Below are 25,535 nucleotides of genomic sequence, written 5' to 3'. Positions count from 1 at the left end.
CTTAGGGCAATGTTCTTAGTCATAAGCACTTAAGAAAAATCTTGCTCTCTCTTATATTCTCATGGCCTTCCAGTCCTAGGTATGCCAGGGACATTCAAAGCACTGCAAGAGCCCAGATGACAATGAAAATTTGATACATGCCAGAAGAACTCTGTGTGTCACCTGCTTTGGGCCTTTCACAACTGGCTATGGAAATACAGACCATTCCTTATGCTGACTTATGCAAAGCACAACTGACTGTCCACTGCCAGTAACATCAGTATTAACCACTTTTTGTCCTTCTGTAGCAATGTGGAACTTTCACAACTTAGAGCATAACTTGTTCACTTTTGTTGATTGCTGTGATTCTTTAAAACAAGAGTAAAATCTCCTATATAGTTATCAAAACCTTAACTATCTACAGTGACATACTGGCAGGGTTATCATTTAACTTAAGAAAGAAATGTGGAATGTTTCATTTATAATAATATTATTCTCTTTGATCCTGAGCACTAAGGACAGCAGAACCCAAACCAATACTTATTTCAATACAAAGTTAACAAAAAAAATCATTAGTTTTGTAATCCAATACTCCAGTATTTGCATGTCAAATTTATCAGGACATTTCTCCACAATTATAAACTTCATTATTTTGGAACTAATGCTGATGGAAAAAGAAAACAGAAGGAAAAAAGAAGTATAAGAAGGTCCTAGTGATTTAGTTTATAAGATAACTGAGGTTAGAGAAAACCAAGAGCCCCCTCTAGGGGTTACTGTGAGTTCTAACATAGGTGGATACTCGGGTAAGAGAAATGGTTTTTAGGGTTTGTATTTTTCAGTTTAAGTTACTCCAATTGGAATTTCACCTTAATGACAGTATCAACAATAAAATGACAGCTTAAAAAAAAAAGAATGACACAAAAAGCTGTATTAGACTTTGGATGAAATCTACTTACAGTACTTCAGCACCAAAACGTGGGCAGTTAGGCTTATACATGTATATACAATTCAATGACATGTCAAAGTCATAAAATGCTTAGTTATTTATAATGAAATCTATACAAAACAGTTAAAAACATGGTTTTATATACATTTTGGAAAAAAAATGTATTGTCTTGATTACCAGAATTATTAAAACTGGTTCTCTTGTCCCATCTGAACCCAAACTGCTCTCTGTGACTTGTAACTATCACAAAACCCCAATGTATTGCTTCAACAAGCCAAGGCTAAGGCTAATTTTGGAAACCTACCATTGTACACCCATTTAAACTTTTAAACTCCCCAAATTGTCAACTTTAAAAACAGCATGTAAGAGTAAAATATAGATTTTTAAAAGTCTTAGCTCACTTTTAAATTCTCAAGTTCAACCTGGGAAGATGTTGAACTATTTATCCCCAATTTTGAAAAACTGATGAACAGCAAAATACACCTCCTTCTCCCTGGTTTGTATAGAATTAATATAACTGCCTGTTTCACAGGAACTTTTTCAACAACTTGTCTCACTTTAAATTTTATATTTAAATAAATAATTAAAGGTTAATTAAAGTAGATGAGCATTTTATATGCTTAGGGCACAAAGAAATGTCTCATCTACCATTACCTTACTTCTTGTAAAGCATGAAAACAAAACTCCACTAGCAAATCTGCTTTGTTACCAGTTAGCAGTTTTGCTTATTTCCAGGCATTCACCAACAAGAATTTCTAAAAAATATTTTAAGCTTCTGAAAAAAAATTTTAAGTGAGCACAAGTGCAAGAAAGCTAACCAATTCCAAAATTCCTGGGGCTTTTCCAGCACTGTCAGAGACATATTTTCTCTCACATGCTATTTGAAAATAAAAATATTTATTAAACGTTTTCTATTTTTTATGGTGTTTTGCTCAACAGCTAAAAAGACACAGCAAAATAATGATCCCTTTTCACTTAAAGCTGTTTCAGTATCTGGGCAAGGGCTTCAATAGCACAAGCTGTATAATTCACTGCAGATGTTTTTGAATAGGAGTACATTTCACTGTCACAGGTTTACTAAATCCTGGTACCTACATCTCTTCTTCTTTTCTTTCCAAAACAATTTTTCAATACTGTCTTGTTAAAACATACTGAAGCTTCAAGAGTCCAATGAACAATTCTAATAGGCAAAGTGCTCTAAGACATCACAATAGAAGGGCATCTTGGATGCTCAAAATCCCAAGATATTTTAAAGTGCACTCCAGTGTCCCTGTTCCTTAGGACTGTTCAGCAGAACTTTGAGAGGGGCTGGGCTCAGTGCCATCCTCAGTGCTACTGTCCACATCTTGCTCCATTGCTGTCTCCTCATCGTCGAGGCGCTGACTGGTGAAGTTGTTGAGCTCCAGGAGCCCGCTGGGTTCCACCACCACATTGGAGCTGGAGTGACAAGGGATGGAATAGTGAGGGATAGTCTGAAAGAAAAAAAAATATTTAAGTTTAATGAACAATTTTGAAGGTAAAGGAATCTGAGAGATTTGTGAAAAAGGGATTATTTGGTTTCCAAGGGCAATTTTCCCTAACTAAAGCTTCAAAGCAGCCTTTTGTTGGATTGGGTTGTGAAAGATGAAATTTGAATAATCTTGCTCTCCAGGCAGTGATCTTGGCCTTTGATCTTCCCTAAAGGTCTGTGACAGCATAACCAGTGGCCACCATCCACCATTCTGCAAACCCAAAGCAGAGATGCTTTCTTCAGCCTGATCTTTTTCAGACAAGATGTGCCGATGAAAGAATAACCTGAGTTAGAATGACCCACAAGGACCATCGAGTCCAACTCCTGGCCCTGCACAGGACAACCCCAAGAATCCCACCAGGCAGTGCATTGTCCAGGCACTCCAGGAGGACTTTGTTTTTTGCCTGCAGCTCAGAGGCTGAGGAAACACAATACATATTTATTTCTAAGATTATTATTATTATTATGGTTATTATGTTATTTATTTTTACTTATTCTTTCATAGGTTAGAAGATAAATCTCTGACTTTATACAACTGAAATTCTGGGCACTATTTGACTTGTGAAACAGCTCATAGCACACCACAATAATAAATAGTACCAATTCTCAAAAGATACAGATTTCAAGTAAAACAGAAATCTACCTTTGTCTACTTAAGGAGGACTAAAAATGAATACAGAACTGACAATTTCTACAAAAGAGAAGTTAGGCCCAATAAAGACTTCACAAAGCAGGATGAAAAATTTGAAACCTCTGCACACAAATTGTTTCCACATCAGAAGTATTTTCACTGTAACACAAGTATGATACATATTAAAACAATTTCAATCCACACTACCATTTGTGTGAACATAAGCTACACCAACTTGTCTATAAAGATTCACATTACACTTGGAAGACTTAAATACCTCCTTAGTTGACATTCTTACAACTTATTACAACATACAGCATCGTATTTAAGGCAGCAGAATCAATGAAAATATTAAGCATAGCAGTTAGGAAATTATTCACAGCATTTAGGCTAAAAATCAACAGCAATTTTCTCTCAGAGGTGGTCTTATCCTAAAGTGAAGTTAAAAAGCTTTCTTCTAATTTCAGACCTTATTTGCTGAACTTTCACAGTAAGCACAACCCTACTATGTCATTAATTTTATACTCAGAAGCAACTTTAATAGATAATATAAAAGATTCTAGCACATAGCTCCATACTAAGTACTGAGGCAGTTTTAAGCATTGCAAACGAAAGCACTTTGTAAAATGAGATGAGTTTGGTTGTTTTCTTAACAAAAGAAGGAAGACACTAAGGACAGAGTAAATGATACAGTACTGGAGAAACCTGAGCCCAATTAAAAAGAATTGCACTTCAATGTAGCAATTGTTTACAAGAGTAGAAACAGAACCAAAACCTGAGGAATAAACCCACAAGTACTTGAACATCATTCAATGGCTATCACCACATCAGACACGTGTTTGCTCTGCTCAATCTTTGCCTTATCCGCTCAGTCTTCTCTTACCTGGACAACAATTTCTGACGAGCTCTCTTCAGCTTTCTTTTGTGATATATTCTGAATGTGTATGAACTGGTTTGTTGCAGGTGTTCCTTGTGCATCGAGTTTCCTCTCTGTTAAAGCAGGACCAACAGCAGGAGGACTTGAGGTGGAGTCTGCATGTGTCTGTTGCTGGGGGATGGAAGGAGCCGCCATCCCTACTGCAGCCACGCTCGGGCCCTGGGCACAAGGTGACGACTCTGCTTCACTAGCAGCTCTACTAGTGGACGTGGCCTTGTTTGGGGGATCCACTAGCGTGTGTTCTATGTTTGCATCAATCTGAGCTTCCACCATAGACACTCTCAATATATCTGCTACTGATGTCTCCGTGGATGCCTGCATGGGAAATAGGCTGGTAACCAGCAATGCCAGTTTGGGCACAGAACTGCCACCTGCTACCTTTGAAACACAGGAGGCTCATGCCTCTCAAAAGTTATTTCTGTAACAGTGGATCCTTGCATTACAGTTAGATGTTGCACCTGAAAATCACATTTTTTGTTGTGCATATTACAGTTAATATTTTTTTTATTGAAATCCTCATCAATATTTCCAAGGACAGAATGGCACAAACAACATACTTGCTATTAGGAAGACAATTGAAACTCAGTGTTTTAACAAAGGAATTAGCAATGATAGGGCAACAGTTAATTGAAGCCTGGGGAAAAGCAGCTTTTTAGGCTGCTAGATAAGGATTGTAGCAGTATAATACCACAGCAGCCTAATTTTCATTTGAGATTTACAGCCCCCTGGTATGTTTGCCAGTTTTCACATCTACTCCTAAAAGGGTAAAAAAAAAAAAGGTACTTTTCTGGAGTTAGTTAAATACATTTTTTCCCATGTTCCTCAGTCTCTGCCTTTTTCCCTCCCAAGGAAAATCAAATTACTCCTCTACATGAAAACCATGTAACTTCAGGAAGATGTAAACTACAAAGGAAGAGGAACAATGGAGAGCCTTAGGAGACTGCAGTGTATTCATCTTTATTTCTATAGAAATAAAAAGTGCTAAGGGAATGGAAACTACTAATGTGTCATTACCTAAAAATGAAAAGAAAATAATTAGGGACAAATCCCATGCACCAGTGGTGGCTGAAATTAATAAAAACTGTCCAACAAAACGTGTTTGTGAGCTCTATGGATTTTTTCCCCTATAACATGTGCTTCTCTCTCCTAGTGTCAACCTTCTGCTGGAATAATTACAACCAGCGGAATGAGGGATTCTCTCTTGCCAGGACAAAACACTGCTACAGCGACAGGGTCGGTGTTTTAATTTTTTTTTCCTTGAACAGCGACGTGTATTTTGCATGCTATCAATATTCCGTTACCTGGCTTGCTGGCTGTTTCTCTGAAGAGGCAGGTAGCTGCATTTGACTCTGGGGGGGCTGGGGTTGCACGAAGATTTTTTGTGCCGTTGGTGCCTGTTGCAGTTTGGGCAGCTGCTGCGTGGTTTTTACTGCAAGCACCTGTACTACAGTTTGCTGTGGCTGTGCCACTAAGGTAGGGAGTTGCCTTTCTTTGGCCATCATATGGTGTGGGGGGTGCTGTGCATCTGGTTTGGTCTGTGCTTGCTCTTGCTGCAGGGGGGTTAGCTTTTGATGCCTTATGGAAAGTTGGGGCATTTGTGGGAGTTTGTGCTGGATTTGATCAGCCTGCAGGTGGATTGTCTGCTTCTGCTTAGTCTGGAAACACTGCAGAGTTTTCACTTGCAGTTGAGTCTGTTCCAGCTGTGGCTGACTCAGTTTTTGCTGCTTTTGTGCCTGTGGCTGTGTCAGGGCAGATCTGTAAAACAGGCCAGTCTGAGGATCTAAGGTGTCCATCTCTTCCACTTCTCCTTCCTCAGTTCCAAGTTGTTCACTGTGTTTGGTAAACGCTGTGTGACTGCTTAAGGCCTTCAGAAGAAGAAGAATTTAGAGCAAGTTAGTGAAGAGAAATATCAGAATACACAATCTAGAAATAATTTTTAATGTTTCAAATGAACTATAACTCTTTTTACCATTACAGACTCCCAATTCATATATTATAAGATACTCTTATGTGGGTGTTTCACAATATATAAGCAATCAAGATCTATTATAATCATGTTAAACTGTGGTACATCTCTACGTGAAAACATGAGCTCCACAACTAACCCTCAGTGGGATTATGTAGATCTCACTTGTGTGAGACTGAGGCTCAAAGCTTCCTAAGGCTGCCTGGCAGGTGGATATGAAGCAGCAGGGAGTAGCTGAGCCAGAAGCTCCTCATTCAAGCCAGAGCCTCTCTGCACAATAAATTTTTATTCTGCCTCTTGAAAGTCTAATCATCTTCTCTAGGGTTTCTTCTGTAGGGTCCCAATAACTACAGGCTGTCCTCTTTCAGGCAGAGATCCTCTCTTCTCCTTCCTTTCTCAAAATTGCATTGCAATTTTTCTTGGGCATTACACAAACATTTGACTTTTTGAGGGAATGCGCAACCTATGCTTTGTAAACCGAAATGTATAAATCTACTGGCAAATGGTGCTAGCAAGATCAAACAGCCTAATCCAACACCTGTAAAAATACATTGCCTAACACAAGTTATTAACTCTCACACAGTACTGCTCTGGACTGCAGCTGAAATTCTCACAAGTCAAAGCAATCCAGAGTTGAGAAGGTTCTGATCAAGTCATTCAAGAGGCTTCAGCAAGATTTCACCATAAACAGCACTGCTTATTTGAGTTGTTTGGAATCCCCACAGTCCTGACCTAAATAGGATCTGAGTTTTTGATTCAGAGAAGTCTTCTATTCACAAACTAAAGACATCAAATGGAAAAGATACTGCGTGCTGACCAAAATTCCATTTCAGCCCTCTTCCCTCTACACTACCACCAACATAACCTAAAGAGGTCAGGCCACTGCAATACTACAACCTCCCTCACCATCAAAACACAATCACAGAATGGTTTGGGTTGGAAAAGACCTTAAGGACCATCTAGTCCAACACCTCTACCATGGACAGAGACACCTTCCACTAGACCAGGTTGCTCCAAGTTCCATCCAACCTGGCCCTGAACACTTCCAGTGATGCAGCATCCACAACTTCCCTAAGCAACCCATGCCAGTGCCTCATTACCCCTACAGTAAATATTTTATTTCTAATATTTAATCTAAATCTCCTCTCCTTTGGCTTAGAGCTATTGAAGCGATATTAAAAGCATTAATTTGCCTGTATGCTGAACATTTTTGGTGGCAGCACCATGACACATACATTTAGAATAAGCCCTGGCCCTATGCAATTTATATGACCTGCTGGGAGAAGAAAGGATCCAACCTGCTGCATGATATGGGTAATGGCGCCAGTGGAGGATGCAGGAATAGATTTCACCACAACAGAAGTCTGCGTTGCTGTCTGCGACTGAGCCACGTGCTGCAGCAGCGTCCTCTGGGGCTGAGATGACTGGTGGGGCTGGGACCGATGACTGACTGAAAGTAAAGAGGTCAGTGGCACTTCTCCAGAACTAACTGCAGCAACTCAAACTGTTTGCTTTGCAATTAAGCTTCAAATGAAAGCACACGTGAGTGAAAAAGATCTAAGTATGGGAAATGTCTTTCACTCTGTGCTAGTGGCAACTATTACATGTTAGTGGATAGATCTATTCTGAGAAACCTCTTGAAGTAGCAACTCAGGGATTTTGCTTTTGTCTCTGTTTCCTAAGTAACCACACTTGGTCCAAACCTCCTCTGGCCACCCTTTCCCAATACACCAATTCTGCAAGCAGAGTTTATATCTAATGTTTAGCTCTGGGTTCTTTATACAGCACTAGAATATTGCTGTAGAACACAAGTTATTCTGTGGTTTCTACAGTATTAAAAACGTCTCCACAACTGACTGCAATTAGGAACAGCAAGCCTTGCTCACCAGGTTTCTACCACTGATAAGCTGCACGCAATACTTCCCAGAGCATAAGCTAAATTTGAAAGATTAACAGATAAAATGTTTGGGTATTATTAAAGCAAGTGGCTGATCAGAAATGACAGATCAAAAAATGGAGACCTTGTATGGGTCTATGTCACTTCTGAGAACAGATCTAGCTTGAGATACAGAGCTATAGTGATAGGCCTGTAATTAAACAGTGGAAAACAATATGCTGCTGAGAAGAAAAAACAAAAATAGCCATTCTATATTCCACTCACTGATAAGATGTGAATCTAAATAATTTTATGTCTGTCCACATTAATAAGCAAATATCTGTGTAACCTAATTTCTTAGGCTACAAATTATTTAATCACTGAAGGAGAACAAACAAAGTTTAAACTCAATTGTAACTTAAAGAAAGGTCATATTTTGAATAAATATGGTAATTTTACTTTCTCACTCCGAGAAAGTTGGTTTATACCAATACTGGCCTGCATGCTGTGCCAGATTTATCCTGGGTATCTCCCAACAATTCCTACACAATTGAAAATTTAATTTAAAAGTAAAGTTTCTAACCTATATGGTTGTGTAGATATTCTTCCGAATGTGAACCAATACAGTGTTGTCTTCCTGAGTCTGCAGACAGACAAAAAATGGTGACACTAAGATGTGTGAATTGCTCCCTTCATCTCATGAGGAAGCACATGCTGAATCCCAGCTCCCAAATACTTAATCCTCTGGTCTAGGCCCAGGCAGAACATTTCACAACAGACTACAGATTCTTTACTATCTTACTACAGCATTTTTTAGCAGAAAATATAGCTATGTGGGTTACTGATAAATTCAGAGAAGCACAAATTAAACCAAAAAGAAACCTGCATTCCTTGGCAATGTTCAGAGAAATGGGGGAAGGGACAAAAATCTAAGTATAAAATAACCAGTTTAGTGCTGCAGCAGAATCTGCTTCTGCCATCCCATAGGAGCCTGCACTTCTCTGGTAGATTCCCACATTTCAAATCAATGTTTACAGAGATCCTAATATTTAAAATATTATCTCCATATCTCTAGGAATTTTTCTGCCATTGTACTTTGTGTGGCTTCTAAGCTGCAGAAAGTACTGAAGTTTACAAAGACACTGACTGTAATTTTCCATCCTCTCTGCAAAAGGCCCTCTTGTAAATCAACTTTCACAGTAAGACCTATCATAAAAATTGGAACCTCTAAAAGAAGCTCAATGCACAATAGCTGTGTCAGTGAAGATATCTAACTGCTAGTTGGAAAGCACTTTAACACCATATATTATACTTTGTATTTGTTTTAAAGGAGATTCAAGGGAGCATGATTCAAGCATTTGAAACTGAAGCCAGATACAGTAAGTGCTACTTAAATGAATAACAATAACATCCCCCCAGCTTCAATTTCACATGACTTAAATTCAGGCCATACAAGGGATGGGAGCAAGGTGAGAAGGTACACAACAAAATGAAAATATCACATTAGACATTTAGCACTAAAATCACCAGAGCTACAGATATGTACTAATACAGTTCAGTACTATTAAGTTTTATTTCTTTTTTCCAATGTAGACTTTAAATACATTTTTGCTTTCATTTTCCAAATAATATAGAGACCAACAATGTGGGTTTAAGAAATTAAAATGGAAAACAGGTAATCTGATCCTTTCATGTGTGTATGAGACGTGGCTCATACCTAGTGCTCTGGGGTAGCAGGAAACATCAGAGATAAAAGAGAAAGGACTTGCACAAAATCAATGTCCAAATAGGAGGAGTCAAGAATTTAAAGAGATGAATTTGAACAACTTATATATTTTAAAAGTGCATATTTATTAGTTCAAAGCTTTCTAGGAAATAAAGAAACTACATTAGCATGCTAAATGCATACCTGGCTTTATCTCAGGACTAAATGGATTTTAACAAACTCAATGTCTGACTCCTTTCAGTATATACAGAAACCAGGCTATGGTTCCTGTAGCTTCATTTTCTGCTTTCTCCTTACTGGATATTTTCCTTTAAGGGCTGATGGGACAGTCTCTCTTTTACATCCAGGGAATAGAAAATCTGCTCAAGTGGGCTATCCTGAAGCAGCCACTCTTTGTTTCAGTTAGAAACATTTTCCCTTATGCCCCAGCAAGGCAGATGTAATCTCCATCCCATGAACAGGGTCTCAGGAGTGGAAGACTCATTTCCTCTACAGAAAATTACAGCAAAAACACGAAAGTGAAACCTACTGTAAGAAAACTCCAAAACTAAGTCCTGAGATCAACTGCAAAGCCACCCTCACACTACCTTAGCCACTTACCAGTTGTGATATATTCAGCCACTAGTTCTGACTCTACAACAGCAATTGAAGGACTTTCTGGAGAATGCCTTTTTTCTTGAGTCATCTGGATTGGAACAGCCATTTGGCTCAAGTCAATGGTAGGCTGCCTTGGTTTTGATTCCAACTTTTCCTTCACTGCTTTAGAAGAAAAGAAAAGCATAAAATTAACCTCTAATATATAAACCTTCAAAATAGAATAAGCCTGTCAATGTATCAGTTTAATTGAATATAGTGAACACTATAGAATAAATGCAAACAAACTGATACAGGATAAAAAGGAAGGAATCAAGTTGATTCAAGATAAGCACTTTTCAATTACAAAACTTAGTACATAAGCCTGCTTAAGCAAAAAATAACCTTTGAAGTGATCCTAAACAATTTCAGACCTGTTGTCTGCTGAAGTTCCAGCAAAGCTTTTATTGTGGAAGTAGCTGACTGAGATTCACTGGATACATCCTGGTAAATTATTGTAGGGTTTGTGTCCACAGCAATTTCATGTTCGGACCAATCTTGACTTCTTGAAGCAATCACATGGACTACAGGCTGAGAATCTGTTTGCAAAAAAAACCAAAACAAAGGCACATCACAGAATCATGGAATAGTCTGGGTTGGAAGAAACCTTAAAGCTCATCTCATTCCAACCCCCTGCCATGGGCAGAGACACCTTCTGCTAGTGCAGGTTGCTCCAAGCCCTCTCTGACCTGGCCTTGAACACTTCAAGGGATGGGGCAGCCACAGCTTCTCTGGGTAACCTGTGCCATTTCAAGTCATCATAGAACCATTATGGGCTGGAGGGCTCTCATGCAACCTCTTGCTTTAAAGCAGGGTGATAGCTCAAAATTATACCAAATTACTCATTACTTTTTAGTTTTTACATTGTCAAGGATGCATACCCTCATTCTGCAAGACTTTAGTTTCTATTCCAATTGATTCTTGAAGTAAAACACTGTTGATGTTATTAACAGTTTTCAGCAAAAACCCCAGTAGATTTTTGCAGAAGATTTTATTTAAAATATCAAAGTTCAGCAGGTTTTTTTTATGTTGAATTTGCCTTGGATTGAACTTTTTTACCCTAAGGTTTCAGCAGTTCAGGTAATCAGCATGTATTCAGCATTCTGAACTAACAGCACCTATATTTTGGTAAGCTGGTTGAATCTTCAGAACTTTTTAGGAACTTACTTAAATGGCCATATAGACCAACAGTTACAAAATTAAACAGAAAAGATAGAAAGGTTTCACTGAGACACTTGCTTTTATTTGCTGTAGTGATACATATCATGGTCACTCCCAAACACAGGTTAGATTTTGTTTATGCCCTATTATTTATGCTCCTCTTACACACAAAGAGCTGCATCAGTATCATGGCTTGAAGCCAGGGCAGAATTCCCACCAGGACTGCATGTCTGATATACATCCTGATGCACATACATGTCTATAAAAGGACCAAGATTTGTGTTGGCCCCATGGCAGCTTTCAGACATGCAGCAGAGACGCTTCTATACACTCCAGAAAGACAGCAGCAGAGCATGGACTGCCACCAAAATAACCTCCTAAACTTCCTGTCCTGCCTAGCTCTGGCAGACTCTCCAGAAGAGGGAACAGGCTGCATTGCAACAGCAAGTTGGAGCCCAGCAAGACACCTTTATCACCACTTTTAAGGATTAATGAAAGCACATAGTAAGTAGCTCAAAAGAAACAAAAATATAAAAGTAAGGGAACAATGGTGCTTCACTGCAAACAGATGGGGTGAAACCTGTGCTGAAAGGAGAAACACAGAGCTCTCTGGGGCAAGCTGGCATGCTTGGAAGACAGTCCACTCATACATTATGTGACACCAACACAGACCTTGAGAGCTCTGGGAAGACTCTGTAGAAGAAGAGCTACTGTCAGTGTAGGTTTGTGGTTCTTCTTTCACTTCTGGGAGAGATGAGTTTCCTGTCTCTGCTACCCTTGAAGCCTGCTGTAACGTTTCAGTCACCAGCTGTCTGGTTTGTTCACTCACAACTGTTGCTTGAAATGTCACTGGCTTTGGTTTTATGAGGACCTAATTAGAAAGGTAAATTTTGTTTACAGTAAATTAAGCACTTAAAAGAACAGATCTGAGCAATCAAAGTACAGGGTGCCACTCAGATCTACGAACACCACCTACATAATATTAATATTTTACTTAAAAGTCTACCTCTAAATTCAGTAACTTTGATTATTAAACCACAAAGTCCAAGTAAACGGCAATGCACAAGAATGTACTTCTCACTCAGTAATTTGAAGTGTTTAATACAATAAACCACAAAACAGTTATTTTTCAGGACTAGATAAAACTAGTGTGGTAAGAGACAGCTACACAAGTGAGCTGGAACATGCAGTGCACTGATAAGGACAAGCACTTCCACAATAAATACAACTGAACAATCAAAACACACAAAATGTTACATCTGATAAAAGCTTAGTTCTCTCAAATACTAAGTGCAGCCAGAGAAAAAGCTGAAACTGAAAGCATCCAGAAATAAGCCAGGTTCTCTGTATACATCCCAACCAACTATATAAGGTTGCAGGGACAGCCAGAACAGGTATTAAGCAGAAATTAAACCTCAATAAAACCTTGGATTTGCTGGATGACCTATGTCCAGGCTCTGCATCTTTATTTCTAATGGTCTAACCATTAGCTGGAAGATGGTAACAAGTATCTGGAGCCATGGCCAGACAGTTTCAGCTACAGAAAAGGCTTAGTAAATCCTATAGGCTTGCTCTAGGCCTTCACAAAAAGCTAACAGATGCAGATACTGTGCTTGAAAAATCAGGACTGAGGCCACTTCATTACACTACTAAGTCTCATTCCCCACAGATAATATATTAAACCTGGAACAACTGAGGAAACACACTGAAAAATTATTTACTTCCCATTAAAATTTAGGGGTACATTCCAAGACAGAAAGGGGTCCTCTGTACCTGTGTTTTCCCTTGCTGACCATAAACAATTTTGGTTGGGATGATTTTGGTGGCTGGCTGGACCGTGGACCCTATTCCTTTTGGCTGTGTAACAATCATTTTTGTGATGGGTCTTGTGGCAGTGATGATAGCAGGTTTTGCTCCTGCTGGCACTGCCTGAATAGTTTTCTCCCCCTGTAGAGAAGTCAAAGTTTACAGGTTAACTTAATGGAATTGTTCAGTGAGACCCAATTTTCAGAAAAAATACAGTTATATGTGAGTGTGTGTACCATGAAATACATCTGCTGCTACAACTACATTTATTTGATACAAAATACATTAGATGACCAAGAACAAAATAACTTATGGTTTTGAAAGGAAAAAGCTACCAAAATTCACTTTTCCATTACCTTACCTTTTGAGCAGCTCTGAAGGGATAAATAAAAAGAATCAACTAAAAGACAAAGTTTTTAACTTTGGAACTTTCTTCAAACACAAATTTTTTTTAAGACCAACAATTTCTACTAACACTAACGTTGGCAACACATCTACAAAACTTGAACTGAGATTCTAAAACAAAATTATTTAAATATATATTTTTGCATTGTCTTCAGGACCAAGACATTAATTGTGTATGGAGTTTTTTTTCAACTAATAGTTCACTTCATCAAAAAATGCAGATTTACAGCTGTTTCACAGGAATCATTTGACTATAGAATAGTGTTTACACATGACTAGACTCTTGATAGCTTAAGGAGAGCAAAGACATTGAGCATGATTTTTTTAAGCTCTGCACAGTAACAAACCAAGTAACAACATCAGTAGCCTGCCTGTTCCTACCAATATCCATGAAATGCTGGAAATCCCCCAAACCATACTAGTTTCAAAAATACCATCCCATTTTGGTAGCTACTATTATGTAACATCATAAGATTTCCACTTATATGGAAATACACCTTTAATTCTAAATCTAGAGAACTTCAAAACCCAAAACAAAAAATCATAAAAAGGTTTTAAAAAACCCTACTTGATGGGTTCTTTTGTAGTTCTGCTACTCAAGCAGCCTTTTAAATTTTACAGGATTAAGGCATTAAATCTCAGTTTTATCTAGGAACATTGATAATTTTTATTTACTAGTACTACAGATAAGCTCAGTTTATGCTGGAAACTTGATTTTATTCTTAGTTATACCTCAGATTATCCAAAAAATAATTCACCACTATGCAATACCCAGGGCACAGAATGTCACAATGTTACACACCACATTAATTGAAAGTGGTTCCCCTACTGTAACTACTGTTACTGTCTTAACAGTAACAATAGTAAAATGTAAAAAGTTTATTTATGCCCCTTATGCCCAAAACACAAATGGCTGGAGATGCAAATTATTAACACAGGACCCTGGTTCTCACTGGAGCAAACAGATTCTAGTAGTTTTCTAAGATTCTAGTAATTTTCATCTTATTTACTTAATTGCTTCAGGAATACAAATTCATTATCCATGGGAAAAAAAGCAAGTTTTAAAGCTTATATTTTCCTTTACCTTTGAAAACATTCTCAGTTTGCTTTAAGCATGGAATCATATTCTGCAAACCACAGTCAGTTTTCAAACATCCCTGACATCAAGTCATGCAGGATCTGTTAAGGAGCTCATGCACAGTTTGCTTTTAATTGAGCCTTTAGCAGAATGAATGCAGCAGCCACCACACAGCTTGTTACTAGGCTCTCCATTTGAGACTTAAAACAATTACTTACCCCAGCATTCAACAGTGTTGTGACAACATTTTTGCCTGGAAGCCCTTGAATTGTAGTTCCTTTCCCAGTAGTTTTTTGCACAACAATCACATTGGGTTTCGATGTCATTGGAATTGTAGTGATTTTGGTTGTAGTTCCTAATTTTTTGTGGGAAAAGAAATAATGCACATTTTGTATATTTCCTTTCAGCAGTTGTTAAGCTATAGAGGAATCATTGTATTTAAATCTGACAGCACATAAAGAAACCAGCAGCATTTGGAATGGGAATTCATGTCACCCAACTCAGCATGGAAAGATTAGATGCCAACTCGACAAATCTTTCACCTACAGTAAAAACAGGTGTGCCCAGGGGAACATAATGTACTCTATATTAGGACAGGCAACCCTTCTCACAAGTTACAGAGCAGACTAACACAGCTTTCTCAGGCAAACATGTAGAACTTTTCAAAGGCCAGAGTTAGGGTGGGATAAGGACATCACTAATATTCAACTCAAGGTCCTATTTGCACAGACAAATACTCTTCTACAGATGATCTCTGTAGAAGAATCTACATACCAAGGATGTATCTCCAGTCAAGAGAAACACCAGCTCTTTCTGTTGTAATGTAAGTGATGAGTAGTGGATTGAAAGAAGGAAAAAAGAAAAACATGCTATTGTTTCACATTAAGTCCATAAAAGCTAAGTTCAGAAGTGTGGTGGTTTTTTTGTGGTTTTGGTAGGTTTTTTTTCGGGGGGGGGGGGGGGTTGTTGTGATTATTTTGTTTTTGTTTTGACTGGTTGGTTTTTTTTGTTTTTTTTATTTTTTTTTTTTAAGAGTTTTTTTAAGAGTTGGCTTGGCTATTTCTGTTAGTATTTAATTAGTTCCATTCCCTTTATCAGGTTTTTAGTTACCTGCAGTAACAGGTAATTCTGGTCAGCCTTCCACAGTCCACAAAAGTACATACACTGGAATCAGTCATCAGTGCTACTGGACTGCCATCGCAGTTTTTAGTTTTTTATCAACAATTTCTCCTTTCTCCAGAGGAAAGCATCATTCAGTCACAACAAGCTGCAAATCCAGGGATTCCCTTTACTACCTTCTATCCATTAGTCATGCCTGTACATACTTCACAACCTATTTCAGATTAGCAATTCTACTAATTCTGGGAAAGGGAAGATAGATATGTGGACAAGACCATGATTTATTTAATCCTACTGACTTCAGAGGCACCTAAAGACTGCTTCCTTAGCAAAAATTATTAAGCAAACAAAAGAAAAAAAAGCAGGCATGACTTCCACACTTGTGTTCTTTCAACACAATCATTATTATCCTCATCAGGATCACTCACAGATTTTTCCACATGAGCTGCTGCTCAGGAGAATACTTCCACTTGTGTACAATTCATTACAAGACCTAGAAATTGTCTTAACAATTCACCATACCCACAACAGGCTAAAAAAAAGTTACTTGTTGCCAAAGAAGATGCTGTATCATCACTAACTATAATTTTGTGGAAATCAAAACCTGTAAGACTGCTCTACCAGATTACAGCCCAAGAGTGCATTTACTGGATAGCTTGTGCAGCATCTTTTGGTGACTGGAGCTAGCTGGTGCCATGTCAGGTCTTTGATAAACAAAGTTAAAGTCCTAAACATACACTAAGAAACTGTCACTGGTATTAGTGTGCTTGGTCCTGGCCCCAAAGAGACTCTATCTTTAGAGATGATAGAACCACTGAGTGTTTTGGGTTGGAAGGGACCTTGAAGCTCATCCAGTTCCACCCCTGTCAAGGGCAGGGACACCCTCCACTAGACCAGGTTTCTCCAAGCCCTGTCCAATGTGGCCTTGAACACTATAAGGGCTGGGGCAGCCCAGCTTCTCTGGGCAACCTGTGCCAGTACAGAACCAGCAGGGAGAACCAGAGCTAGTCAGCAAACTAACAAAGATTAGCAGCATGGTCTGCATAAAGCTGGGAGGGACTGCTAAGGAAGAACATGGGCTGAAGAAAAGACAGGCTGCCACTGATAAAATAACAAAATAAGGTGGAGACTGCATAGCTGAATTTAACATACACAGTCCATTTTTATTCTGGTTCTCTGGACATGCAGTGGAACAGAGAAGGGCAGCACCGAGATCATAAAATGCTTTAAACTTGGGTCAACAGTGTTTTCTGATTTTTCTGCCCTCTGTACAACATACTAGTCTCCACCCCACATTTCTCTTTCCTCCCAGTTTTCCTTCATTTGCTGTTTCCTTCTTAAACACAAGAACTACCTCAATCCTTAAGAACACTTCACCTTCAGACTTCTACCTATTACCTTCTTCTTCATGCTCAGCTATTTTTTTTCTGAATTCTCTAAAAAAAGTCTTAATAACTCTTAGACCAAGTAACTCACAGAAAAGCCCTGAAGAATTAAAGCAAGCCCAAGTTACTTTTGAAATAAAAGTCTTAACAGTAGCAATAGTACTCATATGCCTACCAGAAACAATATTACTGCTGATGATCTTCCCTCCTAGAGTAGCCAGTGATTTTGGTACTACAGTAATGATGCTACCACTTGTAGTTTTCACATAGGTAGCAGCCCCTGGAGTTCCAGCCACCCGAGCTCCCAGAGAGGGGCTCACTGTTGGCCGTGTATATGTTGCTTGAGTTCCTGTTTTAAAGAGAGAAAAAAAAAGTTCACTGTTACAATATAACCCCCTACAAATATTTGAGGAAAAATGTTAAGTTTAGGAAAACAGTGTCGTATTTATTCAAAGATATCCCAGCCTGCAATCTATTGCCACTGTTTAAAATTATTTTAGTGATTTAAATCCACAGAGCAATATTGAAGTATATACTAAAATTAAATTGATATAACAGTCTTCTGAGTATTTTAACAAATGTTCCGTGACTGCCTTATTCTAATTCGTGTCCTTGTACATAAGATTGTAATTTTCAACAGCTGTGCAGATTCTGCCTGTAGGTTTGCCCCTTGCTCCCTTAGATGCCCAGGAGTGAGGCATCTGATGACACGACCAGACCTCATCCCTTCCTCTCAGGAATGACACTTCTACATGATAAATTGCTTATAAAGAGAACCACCAATGACTGGTTTAAGTAACACCCTTAGAAAAAAATATAATTTACAATGATGATGCTATTTTATGGACTTAGCATATAACAGCACATAAGAAACCTCTCAATGCTGTTTTTTAGAACTAGTCCTTTTCTGAATGGAAAGAGAACTGAGTCTACAAAAGAAACTTGTCCAAAAATAATAACAGCTACACAAACACTGAAATTCCATTCCGCTGGTACTGCTGCAGATAGTGCCCTTAACTGCTAAAGATCACAGAGCAAAGCAGTTTGTTCCATCAAGAAAGGTGTGTTCACATCCTAGAGAGCACAATACAGATTTTACCAACTAAATGAACTGCAAAAATTCTGTTTTTTCCAATGTACTCAAAAATGTATCTGTGGAGTACTTTAAGTTATAAACAGTGTATTAATCATTAATTTATTCTAAGGACATTAGGAGACAGGCCTCAAGTTATGCCAGGGGAGGCTCAGGTAGGATGTTATGAAAAAACTGCTCGTGGGAAGGGTGGTCAGACATTGGAACAAGCTGCCCAGGAAAGTGGGGGAATCAACATCCCTGGAAGCATTAAAAGCCATGAGGACGTGGCACTTGGGACAAGGTTTTTAGTAGTGAACATGGTGGTGCCAGGTTAATAGTCAGGCCTGATGATCTTAGAGGGCTTTTCCAACTGTAACAATTTTATGGTTCTAATATTCCCAGCCCATGCTAAAAAAATAATTAGGAAATTAAGAGTTTACTGAAAACCAGGATAAGGCTACCTTTCAAGTTTTCCTCATGCAAGTTTACAATCAGATCAATCTGCTTATTATCTATTAGAAACACAAATACAATCAGATGCCCAGAAAAACACTGGGAGATTAAATTTCAATATACCAGCCTTTTTATAAATTCACAGCAGGACTATGGGCAAGTCACATGTTTTCTGAAGTCCATCTATGCAAAACAGGAATAGTGCTGACCTGTCTGCTTGAGTTAAATCAGTATAAATCATATAATATAAGTTACTACAGAAGTGCAAAGTATCTGTATAGGTTGCATGACAACTTCCCTTAAAATAAACCCAGTGAGGAAGAAACAATGGTATTTTTGTGTACCAATTGAAACAAAGAAAGACACTCAGTGCAAAAATCCTGATCTAGAATAAATAACAGGATTGTGAATGTGCTGTTGTGCTCCCTGTTCAGAAGAGGTGCTTTTTTTTTAAACCCTAAGAAACCATGTTTGATCACCTGCATGTCTGGGTTTACCCTCCCTTCCCTTCTCAGAGCATAACTTACCAGTGGGAGTAGTGACCAGTTTAGTTGTCATGATAGTCCCATTACTGCTAACCACCATAATGGGTGAATTGCTACTGCTGGGCAAGGTCGCTGTAACTGGTTTGGGAAGGATTTTACTGGGCTGCACCTGTTGAGTGATTATTTTAACACCTAGGAAAGGAGAAAGGTCACTGTTAAAATACAGGCACAATAAGTTACTTTCTGAAATGCTTTTTCCAGACCAAGGCCTAGTGGGCAAGTAGCCCCCACAAGGCTTCAATTCTCAGCCCATGTATTTTTGATCATGAAAAAAGTTATTTAATTTTTGAGGGCTTTTTTTTTTTTGCTTAGTTTTGGTTGAGTTTTTTTTGTTTGTTTTGCAAATACCAAGAAAGTCATCAGCTTTGCCTTTCGTGTGCCTGTTTCAGTTCCTAGCTACTTCCACTGTCCATTCCATCACTGATATGTTGATGTAATTTTTTATTTTTCCTGGTCTATGATACAAAAAACAAGAACTTTCCCAGGAGCCAACAGGTTACAACCAAGACTGAATTGGTTCATATACAATGAACCATCTAGAAGCTAAGTAATCCTTCATCAATTCAGTCAGTAGATACTAATGTTTCATAAGCTTAGACAAACTTCACCATCCTGAATAAATTAAAAACATTTCTGCATAAGGAGTATTAGGGACTGTAAGGAAGTAACCGTGACACTGGCTAGGGAAGGTTATTTTAAGTAAACTGCTCTCTTTCCCTTTGACTTACAGGTTATCTTAAATCCACAAAGAAATCTGGCTTAGGCAATGAGTAGAATCAGTAAGAATGAAGGACAAAAGCACCTTAGTTCCTCCAGGATTCTGTTCCCCCTCTCAATTTTGTGTTGGGGAATGGTACCTCTGTGAGATTCACTTCTCAGTTGTAAACCAGTGGATTCACAACACCTGCTCAAAAGTATATCCAGGAGATGTGCATCTTGTGATCTGTTCCATGATGAGGTAAATGCATTGCATTGTGGTGGCCAAATGCCATGGAACACACAGCCTGGATGAATCCCATCTAGATGAAGCACTTACGTTTGTACACAAGTATTCCTAGGTGAAAAATTTCGTCCACTTGAGATGTGGAACATCCTCCAGGGATGTTTTCTTCTCTCTACACTCACTATAAAAGCAGTACAGAGCAAGTAAGCTCCAAACTGAAAGAGAAATTGAAGTATCTGCATCATCCAGACACAAGACTGGATAAAAAGTAAAGTCTCCATGAAAATTGATTTAGACCTTCCAGAATGAATTGGTATCAGATGGTATTTCCAAATAAACTTGTAACTAAAAAGCACAATGAGCCTAAATTCCTTGTAGAAGATAAGGAAATGAAGCTCATATTGATATTGTTCAGCGGCTGGAAGGTGTTTTTTATGTTTTAATTAGTAGCTATTATTTTTCTTAAGCAATGGTCCTATAATCCAAAAGGTAGTTTTTTCAAAGGACAGGAGTAGGGCTGTTTATTTTTTCATTCCATGGTCTATTTTAATTGTTTGATCTAAATACTATGATATAAAATAATAATTTTACTGTCAGGAATAAAATAAAATACTGATTTTAAATCAATATACATAACAATACTTTGCACTTCTTTGAGAACTGGATACATTTGCACACTTTATTTCTTACTACTTCTTGCTGAGATAGAAAGTGTACTACAGCAGAGAAAAGTCAAGAAAGAAAGGTTACATGACTTGCCCAAAGTCAGCTGAATGAATCAATGTCACAATAAGAATCCAGTCTAACTGTATTTGTTTTGACAAGTACCTCAAAAGTACATTTTGATTTCTGGACCAAAGAAATAATTAAAACACGGAGTAACTTCTTTTTCCAGGTGATAAGAGTTGAACAACTCTTGGATCTTCAGAAAACTGAGGTGTTTCAGGTTGCCAATCACATGACTTTTGAAGTTATTTACATACCTCTCAAGCTCTAAGACAAAAACATACATACCTAAAGCATGGTCTGTAATACCGGAGCCAAACAAGAGTGAAAGAACCAAACTCTTCAATTACCTTTACTTGAAAACATTTAAACATCCTTCACTATCTACTTATATTCATGTTTAAAGCCAAATCCTGTACTCAAGAAATGATGCCTTTGTGACCACTCCCCCATGCACACTTTGGGACAGAATTCTGCCCTGCTTTCCTGAGCTGCAGTCAGACCTCACCAATGTGACCCAAGAACTCCAACTACCTGATTCCTGTTTGATCTGAATGGTGGGCTTGATGCCAGCTGACAGCTGAGACTGCTGTGGCTGCTGCTGGGCTACAGAACATGGCACCAGCTGCTGCTGCTGTGGCTGCTGCTGCTGCTGTTGGGCCTGTTGGACTTGGTGCAGCTGCTGCTTGGGAGACTGCTGATGCTGTTTGGGAAACTGTGCTAAGATCTGAGCTGGATTCCCAACCAAACCTTTTGGGGAAGGTAGTCTGGTAGAGGCAACTTTAACTGCTGATGTAGATACACCTGTGAAAGAGTAAAGGGTTTAAGATTCAACAGTGCAACGAGAAAGAAAAATACTATAACTTCTAAAAGAATCTTACATTTCAATTATCTTTACTACTGAAAAATGCATTGATAAACGAGAGGAAATAAAGTTCCCATGCAGCAGAAGTTAGGAGGCAATGGAGCTTTATACAAATTTTCAATGTGGCAGCAGAACAGCAGCTAATGGAAAGACCACAAACCCAGTCTACTTCTGCACCTTTTGTATTACAAATAATTCAATAATATTTTCAAGGTCTCATCTTTAAGCTTCAAGACAACAAAATATATATAGTGGAAGTATTTTATATATATATAGATATAAACATATTTATAAATATTTGTAACAATCTATAGTTTAGTGGGACATGTTTTTCCCCCTGGCAGGGGGGCAGGAACTATATCTTTAAGGTCCCTTTCAACCCAAAACATTCTGTGATTTGATGATTCTGAAATCACAATGACAAAATGTTGGTGATAGGACAATGTCAAATATCAAACCTAATAACGTTGGAAGGGAGTATCTTTTAGCAAAAGAGTTGGTTAGCATAAAAAAAAAATATCAAGGAAATGTATGTAAGTTATAAAACTGTGGGTCACCTGTTTTGTGCTGTTAGGCGATCTTATAAGTAAAAGTGAATAAAAGAAGTTTGCTGTAAGATGGAAAGGCAGTTCCTAAATAAATCTTAATATTTCTGTCATTCCTCTACATAGCTGTCACAACATTTACAGCAAATTTTGGCTTTGTATGTAATTCTAAACTACACATCCATAAGCACCAACACAGACAAACAAAGTCTGTATCTTATGAAGTAATTTTTTAACTAAATCCCAGTTATAGTGGAAAACAGAAATGGATGGCAGTGACAATGACAGAAATCACAGTAAAGGTACAATTCTGGCAATCTAAATCAGGAACCCTTTTCTCACTGCATCATTTAAGATGATTACACCACTTCCTTGGGCAGCTCTTTCCATTCATGAGTTTAACTTTACATTTGAAGATATTACACAAAACTTTTCACCAGCATCTTCTGCAATGACAGTCTTGGAAAAAAAGCAGCTGGAGAGATACCCCACCTAATGTACACTAGAATTAAAGTCTCCTCCATGATCAAACCCAGCTAAAAATCAACAGTTCAAACAGTATGAAAGCCTGCTGTGAGCCCTTCTGATCCAAACATTAATATCTGATTATATTAATACAAGCAATAGTGAAGGAAAACACCTCCTCAGCCTCGATGTGGCTACCCAAAGTTTTGTGGAATGAAACAAGAATGGAAAATACAGACCAAGAAAAATTGTGATGTGACACTTGTTACTGTCAGGCAGTTTTTCTTTCAAGTGCTGCTCACTAAGGCCCATTCATTCATAGCTTCCCTTTTAAATGCTAGCTGGTGGCTGTGAAGCTGAAATAGTCAGGCTAGCATACACAGTTGGAATTTGAAATCAGAAACCTAGGAATTTCAATCAGGCCCACTCAGGTCTTAATTATAAAGGACCTTAAAACTGACATGCTGGTAAAATACATTGATAAAAAGGTGTAAATATTTCTCTACCTTTCAGAATTGTCATCTGGGCATGTTAGTAAGCTGTATTTACTTGATGTTAGGTTTGCATGTTTTTGTGAACTGGGATTTTAGAGATGCAATCACCTTCAAATAGTGAAAATATACATTTCTCTATGCACCAGACAAAGTTCTTAAAGCCAGTGATTGAGGTTATATTGTTTTACAGCTAGGTCACATCACCCCACCAGATCCTCTTTAAAATGAGGATCTGCACATTAACTGCTGAAGTACAGAGGAACACAGTTCAACAAGAACTTCTATGGTGTCTCTTGGATTAGTTTCATCAGCAGATTTCTTTCACATGTCCTGTGGTTTACTCATATGTAAACAAAAAGGGCATCTCCCCAAAGCTACTCTCAATGCCAAGTCCAATTCCTCAATGAAAGAGCCTTAAGAGAATTGCCATACCTTGTGCTACTGTTGACATAACCACTGACGGCGTGGATGACACTACAGCAGTCACAGCAATGGTATTTGCAGTGCAGGAGGGAGTGGAGCAGCTGCTGCTGCTGCCCACAGAGGACTGGGAAGCAGTGATAACCACGGGCTGCTTTTGAGTAGTTGAAGTAATGACTGATGTTGGGACAAGTTTTGTAACTGCTGCATAGTTGTGGGACTTGGAAAGGATGTTGGGTACAAAAGTTGAACTTGGAGACGTGGTTACTATTATGACCTAAAAAAAGAAAAAAAAAAAAGAACAAGAAGAAATTCATTTGTTCCTTGCATCAATTTCAGTATTCAGAATTTCAGTAACATGTCTGTTAGTTTTAGGGATACATGTTTATTAATAGCTTTTAGGACTTTCAATCACATTTGCTCACAAGAAAAAGTTTCAAGTATTTTGAAGAAGTGGTGATTAACATTTCCTTAAAATTAGGCTTGTTAAGGAAAACAATTACTAGAAGGAAAACAATTAAAGTAGAATTATCTCATGTCTGAAGGTAAACAGACAGGAATGAACTTGATTTCATTAAACTGGGCCAGGAAGCTTGAAACCCATTTAAAGAGAAACTGAATGGATTTTCAGCAAGTTTTAAGTGCCATTCACCCAAACCTTGTAAAAATATCGATAAACAGCAATGAGAGAAAATAGATGATTCTTTTTTCTTTAAAAATTAACAAGCACTTGCTGAGTCAGTAATGGCAAATGCTTTTGATCTACAAGGCTGTAAACAATATTTCATCAGTGAAAGAAAAATGGTTTAGATTTGAAGCAATTTCTGCTTTATTTAGTGCTCTCAATAACAATAACTTTTTTCTGATTTGTCTGAAGAGAATAAATACCACCTCACTGCAAGTAACAACTATGACTCCATGAATCTGATCTGACATAGAAAAACAAAGAATTCATGACAGCATCAGAAGAAGTCTGTCCTTATGGAACTGACCTAGAAACTAAATATTTATTAAATATTGCATATAGGGACTGTTTATGTAAAGAAATTCCTTTCATTCAATTTATATGTACCTTCTTGTATTTACACAGTTAAAGCAGAAAAAGAAGCACAAAAATACAACACTTTCAGTTTATCATGCAAGAATATTGAGAAATCATTTTAATAATGCTGTTGTCACAACAAAAAAACTGTTTATTAAAACCTTAAAAATTTAAATTTCTTAATGATTCAATGCAACAAAAGCTGATAGAAAAATAAGGTACCAAAAGGGCAAATAAAACCTGTGTCAGCTCACGCAGGAAGTCTTACACTGCTAGCCAAGCAACTACTGAAACCCTGCCTGATAAAGAAATATTATGATAACAGCACCAGAAATAGACATATGCAACAGATCAAGCAGCAAGAGATTATGAGTTTATAATTTGCTTAAAAAAAAAATAAAAAAAAAAGGGAAATAGCCACATGGATGGAATAAAAGCAGCAAATTTCACTACCATGGCTGGTTCTGCCTCTCCTTTAGCCTCAGCTCTTAGTTTGATGGTCTCTACTGCTCAGATAAGCCTTTAATATCTTGATCTGAGGAAAATCAAAACCTTACTACCCCACAAGCTATAGCAGGTTGACCACCAATTAACCAGTGTCTGAAGGACACAATCTGCTCCTTTTCTACTTGATTGCATTCTCCAACGAGAACATTTTCTCTGCATCAGTCTTATTTCTGCATTCTGCCTTATCTTGATTTAACCAAAACACCTTTCTCAAACTGCTCTTAGGCTACAAACATGTAGTTGAGCTGAACATGACACATCTTGTTTTAGTGTGAGAATTGAAAGTGAAAGGATTCT

At 38.0% G+C, this 25,535-nt stretch overlaps 1 protein-coding gene across 14 annotated transcripts in view; it reads right to left on the bottom strand.

Moving 5' to 3' along the window:
* Positions 1 to 890: 890 nt before the first annotated feature.
* EMSY (EMSY transcriptional repressor, BRCA2 interacting) overlaps positions 891 to 25,535 on the bottom strand; it is a 40,999-nt gene continuing 16,354 nt past the window's right edge. For 3 of the 14 annotated variants that reach the window (XM_056485825.1, XM_056485870.1, XM_056485834.1), the window contains 14 exons: positions 23,702 to 23,966; positions 21,435 to 21,704; positions 19,214 to 19,363; positions 17,334 to 17,507; positions 14,873 to 15,009; positions 13,139 to 13,312; positions 12,038 to 12,236; positions 10,579 to 10,743; positions 10,172 to 10,330; positions 8,429 to 8,488; positions 7,268 to 7,419; positions 5,305 to 5,868; positions 3,950 to 4,318; positions 891 to 2,397 (listed from right to left, as the gene is read on the bottom strand). In XM_056485825.1, the coding sequence (XP_056341800.1) occupies positions 2,203 to 2,397; positions 3,950 to 4,318; positions 5,305 to 5,868; positions 7,268 to 7,419; positions 8,429 to 8,488; positions 10,172 to 10,330; positions 10,579 to 10,743; positions 12,038 to 12,236; positions 13,139 to 13,312; positions 14,873 to 15,009; positions 17,334 to 17,507; positions 19,214 to 19,363; positions 21,435 to 21,704; positions 23,702 to 23,966 (3,033 nt within the window). In that variant the 3' untranslated portion in view covers positions 891 to 2,202. Of the gene's footprint in view, positions 2,398 to 3,949; positions 4,319 to 4,944; positions 5,869 to 7,267; positions 7,420 to 8,428; positions 8,489 to 10,171; positions 10,331 to 10,578; positions 10,744 to 12,037; positions 12,237 to 13,138; positions 13,313 to 14,872; positions 15,010 to 17,333; positions 17,508 to 19,213; positions 19,364 to 21,434; positions 21,705 to 23,701; positions 23,967 to 25,535 lie in introns of those variants that run through there. The other 11 variants (XM_056485842.1, XM_056485878.1, XM_056485854.1 and 8 more) reach the window with 8 other exon arrangements.

Source organism: Oenanthe melanoleuca, chromosome 1 (genome assembly GCF_029582105.1).
Source record: "Oenanthe melanoleuca isolate GR-GAL-2019-014 chromosome 1, OMel1.0, whole genome shotgun sequence".
Classification (NCBI taxonomy): domain Eukaryota; kingdom Metazoa; phylum Chordata; class Aves; order Passeriformes; family Muscicapidae; genus Oenanthe; species Oenanthe melanoleuca.
Note: the sequence above shows the minus strand (reverse complement) of the source record. Positions and strands in the feature narration are given on the sequence as shown.